Genomic DNA, 18,267 nt, shown 5'->3' on the forward strand with positions numbered 1-18,267 from the left:
TTTCTCTGCTGCTGAAAATTGCTTCTGACTGGGAGCAGGTTGCAGTAACCGTCACTCGATGAAAGCTCTGGACATTGTTAATTTTATGAGGCTGTAGTGATTGTAAATACGCCCTTTTAGCAATGCTCAGTCTTTGGAGTAGATTGGAGGGTATAAAGACTCCATATTTGAAAATGATGTGATGCGCTGGGGCTAGCTGGTTAGCATATTAATGCTAGAAGATATGTGATAGAAATAAGATTAGCCAGCTCTGGAGGCATCTGTTGGTGGGTCACAGGATGATTTTATGCTGAATTGTACTGTAGACTTGTAAGTAAACAGCAAGTTGGTATTTTTAAATAAAATGCTCTGTTGGCTGCACCCATAGAAAAACTTAAAAATAGCGCTTTGTGAAGAGTTTTAGTCTTTTATGGATAGTAGTTTAACGTGGGAAAGTTGATTTTATAGTTTTCCTGACTGAATTTTTCATCAGGACTTATAGGACATAAGCCTTAGACTTTAACCATATTGGGGTAGTGTCATTAAAAACCCCATTTGCAAAAATCTCTCCTGCTAAAATAGGGAAAGAAAAAAAAAGTCAACTACACTTTGTTATTTTAAAGCAACTCATGCAGTTGTAATTAGCTTTTTTAGACAGCTAATGAGGTAAAATCGGCTGTGCACTCTCTTTGAAATTGTGAACTCTTCCTGTAAGTGTTAAACTGACTGATGGTGTGGGTGCTTTGTGTTTTTACACAATCTGACAAATGCAAATGTGATGCAAAAAATATGAAGCTCCTCTTGACTCTACCTGATTAGTGGCTGATGTAAGGCAACCAGTGAGGCATGTATAGAGACAGAAATGACGGACAGGTGGAAGTAGTCAAACATGACGGGGACATGGTGGTGGAGGCCTCTCCTTGGGTGGAAGTGGAGGCTGAGTGTTCGACTGCTGATCAGCGGGACAGTCATTACTTCCGCCAGCCTAGTACACAAATGACACAAACATTTTTACTGAACTTAAATTGATCATCTGCAGAATACTTATCTTCCCGACCTTTGTGATAATTAGATTTGCACTCAAAAAGATGCTCTGAGAATTAAAGGTAAACACAAATGAAGCAAAAAGAATCAATTGATTAAAAATCAAAACTGGGAATTTGTGGCAGTGGGGTGCTTATGAAAAACTACAGAGAATTCAGATTACTTGAAGCACAATGAAGTGATTTTATTCTGCTAAAAAGGGATGTTTATGACTTCTGAACCCATTGAGTATGAACCTTGACACTAAGAGGTGCAGCTCTTTAGGTCCGTATTCCCAGACATTAAAAATGTCTGGGAATGTGGATGGCTCACTGTGCTCGCAGCTCTGAAAGAAAGAGTCTGAGACCTAATATCTATTCTGCAGTCATACGGACTCAGAGTAAAAGCAGAAGCAGTCAACACTACGATACAGAAAATATGCTCCATAATTCAACTTTGTGGAGTGGTTACAAGCACAATTATGACAAAGGTATGGCAAATATGGTGAAGCTTTAAGTGCACAAACACAATTGTCAACATATGTCAGTGATGCACATCTGTTGATTGATACAAGTCCAACACAAAATTTGCCTTTTGCAGCTTTTGCAAATGGAATCTTGCCATTTCTTCTTCTGTTTGTCCCAAGCAAAAAAAACGAATCAGTGTAATTGTGCAATGTCAGCACAGAAGTTGCAATCAGGTGCTTTAAGATATTGCTATGAGCCAAAGAACATAATAGCCCTTATTCATGCCTAGTTTACACTGCAGAGTCTAGTAATCCTCCCCTCTCTCTATCTTTCTCAAAAATACATATTCACACACACACACACACACACATTTCTAAACTGTTCAAATACTTACTGTTGCTCATTGTCAGTGAAGTGAAGATCCAACTTCAACTGAAAGTCCACCTCACTCAAGGCTTCTTCCACCTGAAAAACATTGGTACAGTGAAGTAATTAATGCATGAACAATACAGGAAGAAGGTAACACTGAGGAATGAAACAAAATAGCAGAGACAGCATAAACTGTTAAGTATTAGCTCATTAAAATGAGACAGACACTGTGTCTTATTCTGAACATTTGTTATTTTTTAATTTTCAACATGGTAAGAACTGGAACCATGATATGGCTGAATCATTTTTTGAAGAGCAAACCTGTGAAAAGGTTTCATGGCGTGCATGAAGAGTGTGCGGCCTCCACAGTGGCACAGTGTTCATATTTCCACTCGAATTTGGCACAAGCTTTTAACTGAACTTCCCCCCAAAAAGTCATGCACATTCTGTTGTGTGAATATTAGGATATGGTCAAGCTGAACAGCTGGGGATGCTAACTCTCCATTTGGGTGTAATTAAGCCATTGCATAAGAAGAGGAAACAACAAGATAATGTAATTAAAGAGCGCCAGTCAGCCCTCAACTAAAATCACATGGAGAAGATGATGGAAATGTTTGTTTCACAGATTAACTTAAGGAAGGTTTCATCCGCCACTTTTGTTATTCTCTTGTATGGACACATTTAAATGATTTTTACATATTGCTGCAATGAATACACTAACATTTTTTTGCGATGTTTTCAGCACTATTTTTCTAATGCCCACAGTGTTTTTCATGCACAAGATGAAAAGTTGGCCAAAATGCCTGTGGAAATGCCGAACATGCTGATGTTTTTCTGGTAATGTTTACCATCTAAGCTCCACATCACATTTATAATAACTATATATGGCACAGCCGAAGTTAATGGGATTGTCGCTAAATTTGAATCTGGTCTTAAAGCAAACCCTTGGGCAAACTGAAATTGACCAGACTAAAGCATACCTTCAGATGACAGTAGAAGTATCAAAGATTAAATTCAGGGCCTGCTCTGTCTCATGTTTCTGTGCTGCTTGTCTTTCCTGTGCAGAAAGTCTCTCTCCTGTCACTTACTGCTCTCTGCCTGGACATCTTCACCTGACTACCATCCTTCCTGGCTGAAAAAATATTTAAATAAGTCTTAGAACTGATAGTAAACACATCAGCTGCGCAGTATAAAGGTGAAATAAGAAAAACCTAGCTACTGCTGCCTCTTAAAAGACTTTCAGTGTCACTGTCATGCTAAATGTGAAATGATAATCAGTTCAAATCATTGCTGATCTCAGAACTGTAGAAGTGGGGTCGAGAGCAGCTTGACAAGATAACTCGTCTGTAGCGAGCTATAGCTAGTCACTCAGTCAAGATGCCAGGATTATCCACAATATGCATGCACAAACACTCCAGACACCAGTAAATCAAACACCAGTAGATCCCCTTTCTCCTTGGCGACCTGTTGTTCTCTATATGGATGCGTGTATCTCTATTGTGGTGCTTCTCTCTTATATTCAGGTTTTTCTCTAAAATCTCTCATTCATCAGCATTTCAAACATGAAATCCATCAAGAGGAAGAGTGTTTGTGAGTAATTAGCAAGAGCACGGTGGCTAACAGTACACAAATACAGCCGTTCGCCATGCCACCCACTGTGACTAACCTTGTTTGTAATGCTGATTTTGTCACTTCAAAGTTCGCTTTAATTTAGTGTTTATGTTCTGTGTGAGGGCTACAAGCTGTATCCCTGCATTTCTTTTAGTCTGGTCAGGGCTGAACAGAATTAAATTACTCTCATATTAAGGGTATCATGCTGTGTCTATTTAAATTTGAACAGCAAGGTAGGAAAATAAAAGGTATGAGCAAGCAAAGATGGTGCCGACCATGGATGTAATGGGGTCTTTTGAAGATTGAGATGCCCTGTTACAGTTGGTGGTTATAATAAAGGTTACACAGTTCTTTCTTTCCTTTTCCACGAAACACACGTGGTAGGAGTAAATGCGCAGATTTGAAGCCCTGTCAGATTCTGATGTTTTGATTAAGCCTATAGTACATGCGGGTGCACATTGAGGAAATGAGGAGCTATTTCTGTCTGTGCTATCTGTAGCTGTCAGCAGCAGATAACCTCCAGAAGGTTAATAAGCAAGGAGCCTTTGGGAGAGCTTGCAGCTGAAATCTGATATGCCTTTAAGCTCCCGTGTCTCCATACCACCACACGGACATTGACAATAGCGAGTGACGCAAAGTCATGTCAGACAGAGTATCCACATTCTGACTGATGCATCCCTCTATGGCAACGTGTGCTGTAGCCATGTGTCAGAGAGCAGATTAGAGATGACGCAGAGTAAAGTCAATGTGTGAGCTATGGCTACCATATGGATAATTAGCTGCGAGAGAAGCCATCTTTACTCTGCCACATCCCAACCTAATCGCTGTCACCACAGATCAATTTAAGGTCCGATGGCTTCCCAAAACTAAAAAAAAAAAAAAAAACCCGAGGATTTTTGGGGTTGTGCCCACAGTTAAACCTTAAAAGACAGTACATCAATAACTGTCAGTCAGGTTTACACACCTGATCATTTGAGCTGAAGAACACCTGAAGTCTGGGGCACAGACAATCAGACAATTTGTATTTATCTGCCAGTTAAAGCGTGTTAATTCTAAGAGACACATCATTGAGTTCTATTATCCTCATAGTGATTTTATGTCTACAATGGTGAGTGCAAAATTTGCCATCGTGTAATTGGGGGCTCAATTTTTAACCATGTAATCAATTTTTTCAGATCCTGGTATCTCCTATCATTTCAAAAAGAACTGAAACTCTTGGATATTGCGACACAGATAAAAGAGGATTGGACCCCTAAGGTATAGCTAGGCTCTTTTATGAGTGTGTAAACTTCTAAGATATCATACTTCAGTAGTCTTTAAAGCGTGTGTTCGTCACTGCTGTGAACTACTTACAAGTCGGTACTGGATAAAAGAGGAAGTAGACCAACTAATCATCAATTTTTTTATGCTTCTACAGATTCAGCATTGTCCTGAAGGAGGAAGATTATGTTATGTCTGTGAAACAGAGCGATCAAACGTCCCCAGTAGGGATCTGACAGCATACCTGCTCTGGAAGCTTGAAAGATAAATCTGAGGAAGAGGGGTTGCAAAATGATAAACAACATAGGTAAAAGGGAAAGAAAAAGCATTTTTATTTTTAGATTTATTATTATTTTTTTTTAGATATCCTCCTCACATGCCCCACTGAGCTTCTTGTCTGCTCTTTGCTTTTAGTGTATCATCAAGGCACTATGTGAACTTTGTTTTTAGGGTGCTGCAGAAAATCTATTTTTAGACTATACTTTGTAATACTGTATTTTATAGACTAATATCCAATTTAAGCCTGTGAAATCATCCCCCATTGGCCTAACTGAAGCTTTACAGATGTTGCTCAATTGGAAATCCCCTTTGGACGAAAGCGTCTGCCATATTAGCGAATGAATGTAAATGTGGACAACCTGTGTGAAAATGCGTCATTTATGAGTAGTTTCATTTTAATTAGTCAATCCAAAGCAGAACGCATATTTTTATTATTGTATAAAACAGGTGTCTTTGTGCTGTTTGTGTTGCATTGGTAGGTGTAGTATTGACCATTTCACAACCCCTTTGGCTCTGCACTATCTGGCACCATATTGTTGACTTCTGTCTTCACCGTCTTTCTTTACCTTTGGGGCCCACTAATGTTTGTTGCTTAGCACTAAAAACATGGTGCAGCATCAGGTGTTGCTGGAGATGTTAATAAAAGTGCTACACTGCTAGCATGGCTAAAAAAAATTTAAGAATGACATCTTTACGCACTTCTGCATATGTCAATTCTTCTGGAGTCCACAGGTGGAAATTTAAGCCAACCAGACAGAGCAGTAATACTATTTACACATTTCACATGCCAACATCACTTGTTCACTTGTCATGTTGGATAGTTTCTCTGTTCTAGATCACTGGCTTAAATCTCTAAATTATAAGACGGACAATTCATGTCCAGTGGTAAGAGTGCGAAGATGAGTGTAAAAGGAAAGGCAGGATGATAAAAATGTATCTATTAATGGCTATTTAATAAGTCTTTAAGACCTGAGCTGCAGCTTTGCAATGGAACAAAACCTTTCCACAGCTTTTCCCAGTGTTATTATCGGCAATTTAGAGACTGGCTACTGATAAAATGCAGGCAGCCGAATGGTATTCCCCCTTTCTGTTTTTCTTTTTTGCTTCGACAGAAAATGTGAGTGCATAGAGAAAATGTCAGCAGCGGGACTCACCCTTTCTCCATCCAATAGCAAGTGGACTTTGAAGATCATGCAGTCATTCACCACAATCTCCTCATTTCTGTAAAGGATCTGAAATATTCGGCTGAACACGGAGCCGTCGTAAACCGCCGCAGAACTGAAGCTGCATTCTCCTGTTTTGAGACATACACAACAGCGTATAATGTCACCCAAATGCTATGTAACAGTATATTGGGGCCACAGCATGCAGAGAACATAAACAATATTAAATATGAATATCCAACTGATCTGAAATGGAGGTCTCCCAGAGATACAATGAATACCATAAATCCACATTACATCTAACCCTTTACTTTAATAATCACCAAATATTTGCTTTATATGCTCTGATTTTTAAATGTGTACCGATATTTAAAAATGCAGAAATCTTGACCTCACTTTTGCAAAAGCTTCCTGGGACTTGTTAGGGGTTTGAGTGTTTACACTCTCATCTCAAAACATGAGCTACATTTTGTGATTCCACAAAAACTTGTATAAGAGCTGTATGAGCAGAAGCTCTGGTGTGTTTGTGTTTGTGTGTGTGTGTGACTTGTCCTTTCTGTCAATGTCTCTCATGCCAGCTTTAATCCTTATATTTGTTCAGTTATACAATTTACAGAAGGCAGTATCCTGTAGAGCTTGAAGCATTAAAAAAAACATTTAACAACACAGTAATAAACAGTGTATGTTCAATCCTGTTCCTTTGAAGGCCAATTAGCCTTAAAGAGAAACAGAAATTATGATAAATATGTATTGTTTTGAAAGACTTGTAAGACTAAAAAAAAAAACTCTTACATATAGATTTTTATGATCTCCTGTTTATATTTATCTTTTTTGTTTCGACTATACAAAAAAGATACATTACAGTAAGAGTACAAGCTAAGAGTTTCTGCTTACCATTTTTGTTACTATTGAATATGACAAGGCTCGCTGTTTCTCCTGCTTCTGGGATTGACGTGAAGCAAACTGAACAGCAGCTATTTCACTTCATATTTTTCATGCAGACAGAAAAAGAATCTCTCCCAAGATCAAACCAGAATGTAAAATGCCAGAGTTTTGTGTTGATTTCAATTAATTGTACTTTATGGACTAAATGGGTGATTTTTCAGCTTTGCTGAACTTTGACCCACAAACATCTGTGACGGTCATCCCCTTTTCTCAGCATCCCCCAAAAAAAAAAAAAAGAGACCTTTTGCAGCATGAGCTTTTTGTCATACCCGGTCAGAGGTGTTCCCAAACCACACACATTTTAAAGCACAGCAAGAAGCATTTATGTTTAAACCTATGTGTGCCCACTAGTGTGGTGCTTTGATTTTCACCAACTCCTATTTTCCAGCTCTTTTGTTTTACAAGGTACAAGGTTTACTCTTTGCTATTTGCGCATTCTCCCTGACAGGACTGCAGCCGCTGAAGCAGAGTCGCTGTACAGCTTAGAGCTGTGAGAGGTCTTTGAAATCCCCTGCTGCTCTTTTCTGTCCTTCTTCCTCTTCCTCCTTTGCAGGCTTCACACCCCTGATAATGCTGTTTCAACCTGCAGCATCAAGCACCCCCAGCCAGAATGACATGAGATGTGTGGGAGCACAACTCTTGTCAAAGACTTGGTGGATATGTGACAGAGATGGCTTAATCCCCCTGGAAATGATCTGTATGTAAGTGAGTCATAGCTCTGTCTGCTCCACACATGCATTAAATGTGAATGTGATTTTTTTTTTCCTTGTGTTGATCCTGCTTTCTGTTCACTGTATAAAAAGACATTAAAGACTTTTCAGTGTTCAGGTACATTATCATAAATTATTCAATGTATGTTCGACCTGTGACGGAGTCAGAACCTGCATCGATACCCTCTGTACTGTGCAGGGCCCTTCGGCGTGGCCAAAGTCATAAAATCAATGGAGTCGAGCTGCTGCAGTTGGCCTCAATATTCTCCCACACTCACATGTGCTTTACTTCATTTGAATGGCAGTTTGTTTTACTGCATTGATTTAACATTACACCGTGTATCAGGGGAGCAGAGGCAATATGAGACTGAAAACAAAGCTGCTTTGCTGAAATCTCTGCTTTGATATTGATAGCCGTGTTGTTTGCATACAAGGGGAGAGAAAAAAAAAAAAGAGAGCAGTACCTCCTCAATGTAAAATGTAACACTATTAAATACAGCCACATACGCACCTACAATTTTTTAGATCTTGATGTTAATGTAGCATTTAGTTGACATTTTGTTTACAGTTAGATTGCATTGGTTTTTATTTGATTTATATTAAACCAGATCATATGTCAAGTATTTTTTGGAGAGCAGCTACTGTTGCCATAGTGGTGCAAGGAGAGATTACAGTTGCACATCAATTTTTATATAAATTCTTCCTAAGTTTGTTAACATTTAGTCAAATAAGCTAAAAGTCACACCGACATAAGCTGGAGGTCACACCAGATAAATTAATACCATAGAATGAGCAACGATGTGATTTATTACTCAAAAATGTAACCTAACATTTACAAAAACTGTGATGTTCTCCTAACTATCATACATTTCTGTGTCACTTTACTACCCGGAAGCCCATATCTGCCAGCGACATAAAAATTCATATAATCAGTGGTAGTGACAGAAAATTTAGAGAGAAAAACATCCCTAATGGTAAAAAAATTATAATGCAACTGAGAGGGGCAGCTCTGACTTTTAAAGTCAAAGTCATTCGATAAATACAAGGAGAAATTGTGCTGATTGTCACTTATTGTTAAGAATTTAAAATGAGTTAGGTTGCCAATGAGTAGCATTTTAAATATCATGCATGACAACAATAAAGTAAAATATTCAGGGAATTCATTAATTCATCTTCTAACACCTTCCGGGTCGTGGGGAGCCAATCCCAGCTCACATTGGGTCAGGGTGGAGTACACCCTAGACAGGTGACCAGTCCATCACAGGGCCAACACACAGACAGACGGAGACAAACAACCACTCACACTCAGACCTACGGGCAATTTAGAGTCACCAGCTAACCCAAACATGATGTCTTTGGATGGTGGGAGGAAACTGGAGTACCCGGAGGAAATGCACGCAGGCACAGGGAGAAAATGCAATCTCCACAGAGAAGGGCCCCATACCAGGAACTGAACCCACAAGCCGATTATATTATAATCCGAAAAAAAATTTAAGTTCACTGATAGTCTTCTACTAATATTTTTCTTTTAACTAGCAGAAAGGTCTTCCATATATGTAAAAATAAAGTCCAGTTTCCAAAAAGGTTTACTTCGTTTAGTAAAAACCCATCTTATATTTTGAAAGAACTTGCAATGTTCAGTTTCCATGCTTTTGTGGGTTATAAATGTGATTAAAATAGCTTTTACTGCGTTCATTCATGTTCTACCAACAGAAACAGATTTTGGTATACTGCAGTTTCTCACAGTTATCACATCCTGCACATTAAAACCTGCTGTAATGCCCTTAGGCTTTAGCCACAGTAAGTCAGTGCTGGTAATAATCTGCTTTTCAGCCTCTGGTGCTCCACATCTGCTGAGTGTGTGTGTGTGGGTGAGTGTGTACGTGTGTGTGCGGGTGGGTAGGTGTGTACTCGTCACTCCCTATCAGTGAAGCACACAAAACTCTCGACTCGCTTCATAATATTAAGAAAAGGGAGTATCTCGATCCATGCAGTTGGACAGACTGTAATCGGAAATACAATTCTACTTGTGAACGCTCAGACTTAAAATTCCCCGTGCTGTTGTGCATGAATCACAGTCATTAAATATTTGAGTATATGGCATGATCCTTCAAAAACAATTCATTTGTCTGAAGGGCACAGACAATTGAAATGTCAAGCATGCACTTCACAGAGAACACAGTGAGGGATTATTTCCTGCGTCTGTGTATGTTGAATGCCTTTCCCATCCAGCCTGGAGATGCGGCTGATGCATTGATGCTTAGGATTCAGCCTGTGACGTGAAGTGGTTTAATACGCGACCTTGTGGAAGGTGCTGCAAGGAGGCGTGGACGCAGCCCTCCAATTACAATATGGATCCGATTCTCACTGTAATGTACATTGCTGCAGTGTTTCCTATGTGACACATGTATAGTGAAATATAGGCCTGCAGTTGGGGGATTATATATTGGCTGCAGTACTATAGAGCAGCTTTGCATGGAAATAAATTGAAGAGAGGCACATCATGCAGAGTGAATAAAGTGACAATTTTCCCAGGCATTAATCTTATAGGAATTTTTGGAAAGGCTTATTGGATTCCCTTCTCTGTGTGTAGCAGGGGGAAACAAATGGCTTTTCTGAATCCAATGGGCAAAATGACAGCCGACACCTATAAAGGTGACTTATTTAAGATGGGCTTTATTTTGCTTGTTTGTTCAACACAAAATAAATTATTTCCCTGGTTCTGCAGCATAGCATCACTTGCTGTCATGCTGTGTGTGTGACACCATCCAGCTGTTGCTCAGCTGTTGTTCATCAAGACAAAATACAAACAACGGAGAAAATCATCAACGGATCCTTTTAACGCTCCATATAGCTGAAAGGAGCAACAGAGTTCATCATCAAAAGCAGTCGTGACAGTATTGATTATAGCCACTCCTGTCTTATTGATTTCAATCTTCTGAACTCACTGGAAAGAGAGCAAGTAATCTCATTTCATGTAAAGTTTAATTACAAGACAACCTACAGCAACTATATGCCGAAGGCTCCTCCAGTCAGACTATGCTCTATCTTCTTTTCCTCACCTGATACCATGTAAAACTGCACCTCATGGGATTCAGTGCCCTAAAATAGACTATTGAGAGCAAGACTCCTTAACTGCTATTTTTACCATCTCCATTCCATATCTATTAATATTTTGCCTACTTAGGACTTCTTTCCATCCATAATGAGGGTGAGGAGATAGTCTTCCCTCCTGGTAGTCCTGTCACACTTCAGGTGACATGAATCACTGTCGTACGCATAATCTGGCTCTACAAAGAATGTGAAAACGGTGATGATGATACTGACTCTTCCTCTTAGCATTTACCTGAACCACAGGAGCAACATGCCAGAAACTAAAGTCATGGTTTGAACATAAATCATAGTTTAGCCTGAATTCACATAATTTCAATGTCCTCACAGGAATAGAGGTCTTCACCTGTACAGCTAGATCAGAAACACACACACACCACATGGTGAGCCAGTCCTGACAAGCTAAAAATAGCCATTCTTACTGTGAATCAGTATTGCCAGTGAAACAGCTTCCTGAATTGCCAGAGATCCAAAATTTAACGCTTGGGCAGTTTCAGAAACACCGTGTCACAACCTATGAATACAAAAGAGGACAAGCTCTTTTATGATAGACACCATTTTGCAGGGAGGGCAGCACAGTGGCATAGTGGTTAGTGCTGTTGCCCCACAACAAAAAGGTTGTGGGTTCAGGTGCCTCTCTGTGCAGAGTTTGCATGTTCTCCTTGTGCTTTTGTGGGTTTCCTCCCACTGCCCAAAGACATCATGTTTAGGTTAATTGGTGTATTCAAATTGTCCGTAAGTGTGAGTGTTAGTGGTTGTGTGTTGGCCCTGCGATGGACTGGTGACCTGTCCACAGTGTACCCCTCCTTGTCCAGCGTTTTACCACTTTCTTGTGGCTTGAAGGGAAGACAGTTACGTTATTATGGCTGCTCCTTGTACTAAAAAGGTTCATATTTTAGGACAATTGAATCAAAACCATTACAACTCATCCCAAATTAAAATCTGCAACAGAAAATGGCAGCAGCAGGCTTGTGTTTTGATCAGAGATTTGGTGTGATACCTGGACTGCTCAGGTAAAAAAAGAGAGTGCACTATAGACCTTTTAAGGCATGGCCAGGATTAAACCTAATCACTCTCATTCAGTCTTAAGTCCATTATTGTAACTAGAGAAAATGTTTCACTCAGAACACAGAAATCCCAATGGAGTTTCCACAAATCCCCCACTATTATGAAAAACCAACAAAACTGAATATTTTACATTAGGAACAAGTGAAACTGTAACGCAACTCTAAAACTCTCACACAGCAAAAAGTCCTAAAAAACTGCAAGGTGAAGGTGAAGCCATAAAATTCCCAAACACTACTCGCATTTTTGGATGTGTATCTCAAGAGACTGGGCCAATGACAGTTCAAATTAGAGTTTTTCCCATATATTTTATATGGCTCTTTTGTGTATCCTTGCCCAATGTGAGCTGGGATTTTCTCCATTAGCTCCCGCGATCCAGAAACGGATAAGCAGTAGAAGATAAATGAATGTTTTGTGTATTATTGTGCATGGACAGTAAATTTAACAATATGATAAAAGATTTGTGATCTGCAATATTAAAGATTTGTATGGAGTCTGAGGTAAATCCCTGACATCCCAGTAAGCACATATAACTGCAAAGTCCATTTGTTTGAGTCCCCTGAGTCCAGGGGAACAGTGTTGTTGCCCAATCCCTCTCTCCCTCCATGTTTCTTTCTCAAAAAAAGCCATAAGAAAAAAAAAACAATTGGCAGGTTGTGATACATGTTTTTTTTCCCACTGGTATCTTGAGATGTTCTATTTTGTATCCATGTCATGTCTCTCCTCTGAATGCATGGACGTGAAGAATACAGCAAAGCCACAAAGGATTGAATCTGTGGACTACTGCAAATCCAGAGAATGATATTGAACATGTTTATATCCCAAATCCACATAAGTACTGTAAATTAAGGCTTCCTGCATGACCATGCAATTTAGCACAAAAGATTAGTATGGCAACACACTGGCTTCAAAGTCAACCATAACCAACGTTGCCTGTGTAATTCAGACACAGACCATGTGTTGACACTTTCTCACACTCATGCGTCATTGTGAATGAAACTCACCATGTTCAACCTTGACTTAAACTATGGTCACCAGAGACACGTTTATGTCACATTTAAAGGCTGTGAGGATATTACTGATCATGTTATTAAATTTCAACCTTTGGCTCGTCAGTTTTGGTCGTACAGAATCATATTTTTTCTTTTTTTTAATATCAGTTTTACTACATGTCTTCAAGCTAAAATTATGTGTGTTTATGCTGCAGTAGTTCAGGGATATTACCAGTGAGCAAAATGGAGATCTTTTTACTTTAAAAACACCTGGCCACTTGACACCCTGGGGCAAGCTTCAGTTTGAAGAATTAAACATTTCTGTTGATAAGTCAAACCAAAAAAAGATGCAATAATCTCAAGGAGACAAAATATGACCACAAAGAGATAACAAAAAGACAGAAAATGACTAATGAAACAAAAAAAAAAGGCCACAGGACATTTAAAAGAAAAAAAAAAAAAAAAAAAAAAAAAACAAACACCAAACTACCACAAAGAGATGAAAACGGCCACAAATACCAATAAAGACGAACTGATGGACTACAAAGAGAGAGACAACAACCATGCAATAAGATTAGCAACTTTTCAAAACTCTCAAACTCTCAAAGGGATGCAAAATAATAATGAACAATGGACTGAGGAAATAGCTGTCTTAATTAAATAACTTAAACCCCTCATGCTCCAAACATTTCAAAACAGTTGGCGTTTGCTGAACAAATGGATCTGGTTACATGTTCATTGAGCAAAAGTGCAGAACGAGAACCAATATGGCTAATTGGAAGCGTATCTACAGATAAGGCTGACAATAGTTTTAGCAGACTGGTCAAACCTGCATAAGTTGTAAAAATACAATGTGTGGATGTGTGTGTGTGTGTGTGACAGAGAGACAGGGAGAAAAAGACAGGATGTAAATATTACTTTGCCTTACCTGCATTGTGTTGTGTTGTCGCTATCAGCCTGTGGGGCACCCGAGGTGACACCTTCAGCCCTGCTCGTATCTGGTAGAAACTGAGAGGGAGGATACAAACAGCAAAATCACACCTACATGTACAACTTTCCAGTAAAGTATTAATAGTTACATATTCTGCTCATTATTGTGTGGTATTAAGATATTTCCAATTTCCAATGTCCCTCTTTCATTTCAATGAATCACCTGTTTTGGGTCATACTTGACTTTTGAATTTTACCTGTGTTAGTGAGATAAATCTGCCCTGTCTCAACAATCCTCACTGTATTTTCATTTCTCAGGGTCCAAACGTTCACTAGTAGTTTGTCATAATCAGCACATAACTTGTCAAGTCAAAGTCCTGTGGGGTGAAAGTGGCAATAACCTTTGTTTTTTGATCACAAAAAATCTATTCAGTTAATCCTAAATTTGAAGTTGTCCCAAGGTGTAAAAAAATGCCACGTACATATCAAATTATAATGCCTCCAGCCCCGGCTGACACCAGCACAGAAACACTAAAGGAAATTGTTTGGGAATTTAATCACATTTGTGATGAAGTAGCATTTTTGCCACCAAGTGTGATTCATCTTTGAATTATGGTGAGGTGTCTGGGTGGAATACAGGATGCTTTGTTCCTCATGATAATCACGACAAGTGCAGCTTAAAAACTTAAGAGGTGGTCACCATGACATAGATGGCGAGTTAAGAAAGTCACGTTAAACAAAATCCTCCATGAATGTTACAAATGGCACTAAATTATTAAAGGATAAAGGGCAAATGGTTATCAATAATGAAACAGACATAATAATGCACCTCTGTTCACAGGCTAAGTATGGACTGTATATGGTATCATAATTGAACATTTGAGCTAAGAGAAAACGTATTGACCCAAGTAGGGGTTATTACATTTTGAATATGTGATATAATAATAAATAGAATTCATCAGCATAGTACCAGAAAACGGGTTGGCTCATTGATTAATTATTTCCATGGCAATCCAGACGACAGGCAGCCCAGGAAACGTATCTTTGAAAAGGTCACTTTGACAGTTTAAGTCAGTACAGCTTTGTTTAAAAGCACATCTCAGCTCTCAGGGGACACTTCAGCAATCTAAGGAGCCAAAGTGCGGCTGTGAACGTAGCCATCGCATCAGCGTGTTGGCGACAGCGCTCCTCAACAGAACAGAGCACGGAAAAGAAAAGGTTTTGGAGGTTGATAGATGAATGAGGTCTGTTTATGGAAGGACATTGCTCAACTCAGTAAACTGTCAGTGGTTACAAACTCTGTCATTAATTTAACCTTTCAGAGAACTCGGTGTGAATAGCTGTTGGTCAGAAGTTTACTTTTAGTTTGCACAGATCCTGGAATAAATTGCATTAGGGAAAATGCATTGAGTTTTGTAATTTCAGGATCTGAAGCAATCTAGAGTTCTTCCATTTGTTAAAACGAAAAGTCGAGTGCTTATTGCCATTGCCTGCTTTACCAATCAAATGCAGATTTAATCACTATATTTAAAACAATCATTTTGCAACACGGGCCTTAAGTGTACAGCCGCACAGTCCCCTGTCTGGTGCAGGTATTAGCACTGATTTCAGCAATTACATTTCAGTGTGTGGAGGCGTGGATGTCCTGGTAACTATTCTTTTTCCACAGTGCTTCACTTTTCACATTGGGATCCCATTTTGTTTCGTGTTTGCATCAGATATCTGCTGCGTCTATCTAAAGCAATGTGCTTTACTGGTAAACTGGCAAAAGCAAAGATATTAGTGCACTCATCTGAAGAGATTACCGCGATGAAGCTTTAGCCCAGCCCATTTGAGGGGAGGAAATCATTTTGACAAAGCTGGTGTTTCAACCAGCAAAATGCCGCCCATATGAGAGGCCTTAATCTTCCTGTGGATGCACACAGCAGGATAAACAGGGCCCATTTTATATATCACGGAAAACAAACTGGAAAAATGTCTCACTTGACTCTGTGCTGATTGGTACATTAATCTGTTTAAATGTGTTGTTTCTGGTTGATTTATTATGTATACTGAAGTGTACTACTGTCTTTGTATTGAAGCTGGAGAGGTTATAATGCCTCCATTTATTTACTTTTTGAATTGTAAAAATATATTGCACTCACTCTTTGGGTAATATTCCAGCATCAAAGAAAACTGAAAAAACTAACTAACTAATGAATTTGTTTATGTTAACTTCATTCCACTACTAAAACCAAGAGTGTTATATTAAATTGTTCTTCATATATCATTTGTAGGGTAGCACAGCAGCATAATGGTTAATGCTGTTGCCCCACAATAAGAAGATATGTAGACATACATGTCTTTGGACAGTGGTAGGAAACCAGAGTAGCCGGAGGAAACCCAGTGTGAGTGTGAGTGGTTGTTAGTCTCTGTCTGTCTCTGTGTGTTGGCCCTGTGATGGACTGGTGACCCCGCCCTCACTCAGTGTGAGTTGGGATTGGCTCCAGCACTCCCCGTAACCTGGAAACGGATAAAAGCTAGAAGATGATGAATGAATACTTCCCTTGGTTTCTTCCTTCTACAAATCATTATATTTCTGTATTTCTTCTATTTCTCTTAGTCTGCTCCTACTAGAACATTTGTATGCAGTCTAATATATAGGAGGGCAAATATCCCAGATATTAGCTAAAAAGGTATATATAATAGAGATTTATATCTCCACTACTAAGGTCGATTCGATATGCATCTCGATACACTGCCACCGATACAATATAATTGCGATACACTGAAACCAATACGATGTGATACAAATCACACCTGTTCATGATGCGATGCGATTCAAAAATGATTTGATTACAGTATGACTTCATTATAAGAGGATTTGGTTTGATATGTGATCATTCGATACAGTTAGTTGGGGTTTGAGAATGTATTATCCTAACCCATCAGGTTTCTTATCTCGATAGCACAACTCTGCTTTACTCTCTGAGGGATGTATGTACTATCGGGTTGTTTTCATAGAGCAAAACCAATACATAATATTTAAAAAATACATAATTCAGTATGTTCAGACAGAGCATTCAAATTTTGCATGTCTGCTTTTGGCTTTGTTCTTTTGCCCTTCCTTTTGTTCAGTTCTTCAAATCCTTAACTGTGTTTTCTGAATGTCAACCCATGCAGCAGTGACAAGAAGATACATCTATTTAATTGACCAAATAAATAAAATGGTGTCTCCATCATTCCAGTATGACTCATTTGTTTTTTCCTGTTTAGCAATGTTGTAATAGGCTGGAGGTGAAATGTTATACAGAAGTGAGCAGAGCAATCTCTCAAAGTCTTTAACTGCCAGTTTCCTTTTCATTCATTCATCTTCTACCGCTCATCTGTTTTCTGGTCGCAGGGGGTGCTGGAGCCATCATTAGTCATAAGCCATTGACTTATGACTTATGGTGCTAGAGGGCGGGGTACACCCTGGACAGGTCACCAGTCCATCACAGGGCCAAGACACGGAGACAGACAGAGACCAACAACCACTCACACTCACACCTACAGACCTACAGACGCATTCCTAAATGTATACATTTAAAGGTTATCTGAAATGCAGAAATTCATTAAACTGCCACATTCAAGAATTTAAATCTTATTTTTAGTCAGTTGATGGCTGACTATAAGCATCTCAAAAGACAGATGTTTAAGATCTGATTGCTCAGACCACATTCAATGGTAGCCCGGGTCACTTTTGGCCACATTCAGTTAGGAACGTGTGTGAACTCAAACGTGTGGGCCATCACTTCTACTCATTTGCTGTGCCACAGTCCTGCAATAATCCTACCACAGTTACACAATGAACCAACGATGTTTTTACACAACCATAATTTCAATATTGACTACCACATATTGAGTTTTTAGAATTTATCTGCTTATTTCCACCTCTTCAAATCGGTGAAATCTTAATTCTTTCATAGGGCTAAAAGTTCACGCAGTACCTCTTTGCTTCTCACAAACACACTGATAATGACTTGTCTGTTGACGTGAGACTGGCTCAGTCACACCAAATTTGCTCTTTACAAACACAGATAATGAACATTTTTTTGCATATAGAGCAGGGAAGAGAGATCTGGTCACAAGTGGTCAGTAGAGATGCAATCTAATGTATCTGATGAAACTTAAAGCCGTTCAGTTCGATAACCCAGACTGCACGTTCAATGACAAGTGTGAACAGGGCCAGGAACCCCACAAATTTCACAATCAGTCCTGTCTTTGCTATTAAGTCAAGGTACATTTTTATAGAAGAAAAGGGAGCAAAAGGATTTAATTAAAAAGCTGCTACTTTCAAAAATTGAAACATGAGGATCCTTTGTCGGCAAACACCATGAATATA

The 18,267-nt window shown here is 39.1% G+C and overlaps 1 protein-coding gene across 1 annotated transcript in view; it reads right to left on the reverse strand.

The window, feature by feature from the left end:
* The window catches only part of fam135b (family with sequence similarity 135 member B), a 35,637-nt gene that overhangs the window by 17,193 nt on the left and 177 nt on the right, over positions 1–18,267 (reverse strand). Inside the window, exons 2-5 of the mRNA XM_029514860.1 lie at positions 13,903–13,982; positions 6,143–6,282; positions 1,864–1,934; positions 791–964 (exon numbers count right to left, since the gene is read on the reverse strand). Of these exons, the coding sequence (XP_029370720.1) occupies positions 791–964; positions 1,864–1,934; positions 6,143–6,282; positions 13,903–13,982 (465 nt within the window). The remainder of the gene's footprint in view (positions 1–790; positions 965–1,863; positions 1,935–6,142; positions 6,283–13,902; positions 13,983–18,267) is intronic.

The sequence above is a fragment of the Echeneis naucrates genome, chromosome 11 (assembly GCF_900963305.1).
Source record: "Echeneis naucrates chromosome 11, fEcheNa1.1, whole genome shotgun sequence".
Taxonomy (NCBI): Eukaryota; Metazoa; Chordata; class Actinopteri; order Carangiformes; family Echeneidae; genus Echeneis; species Echeneis naucrates.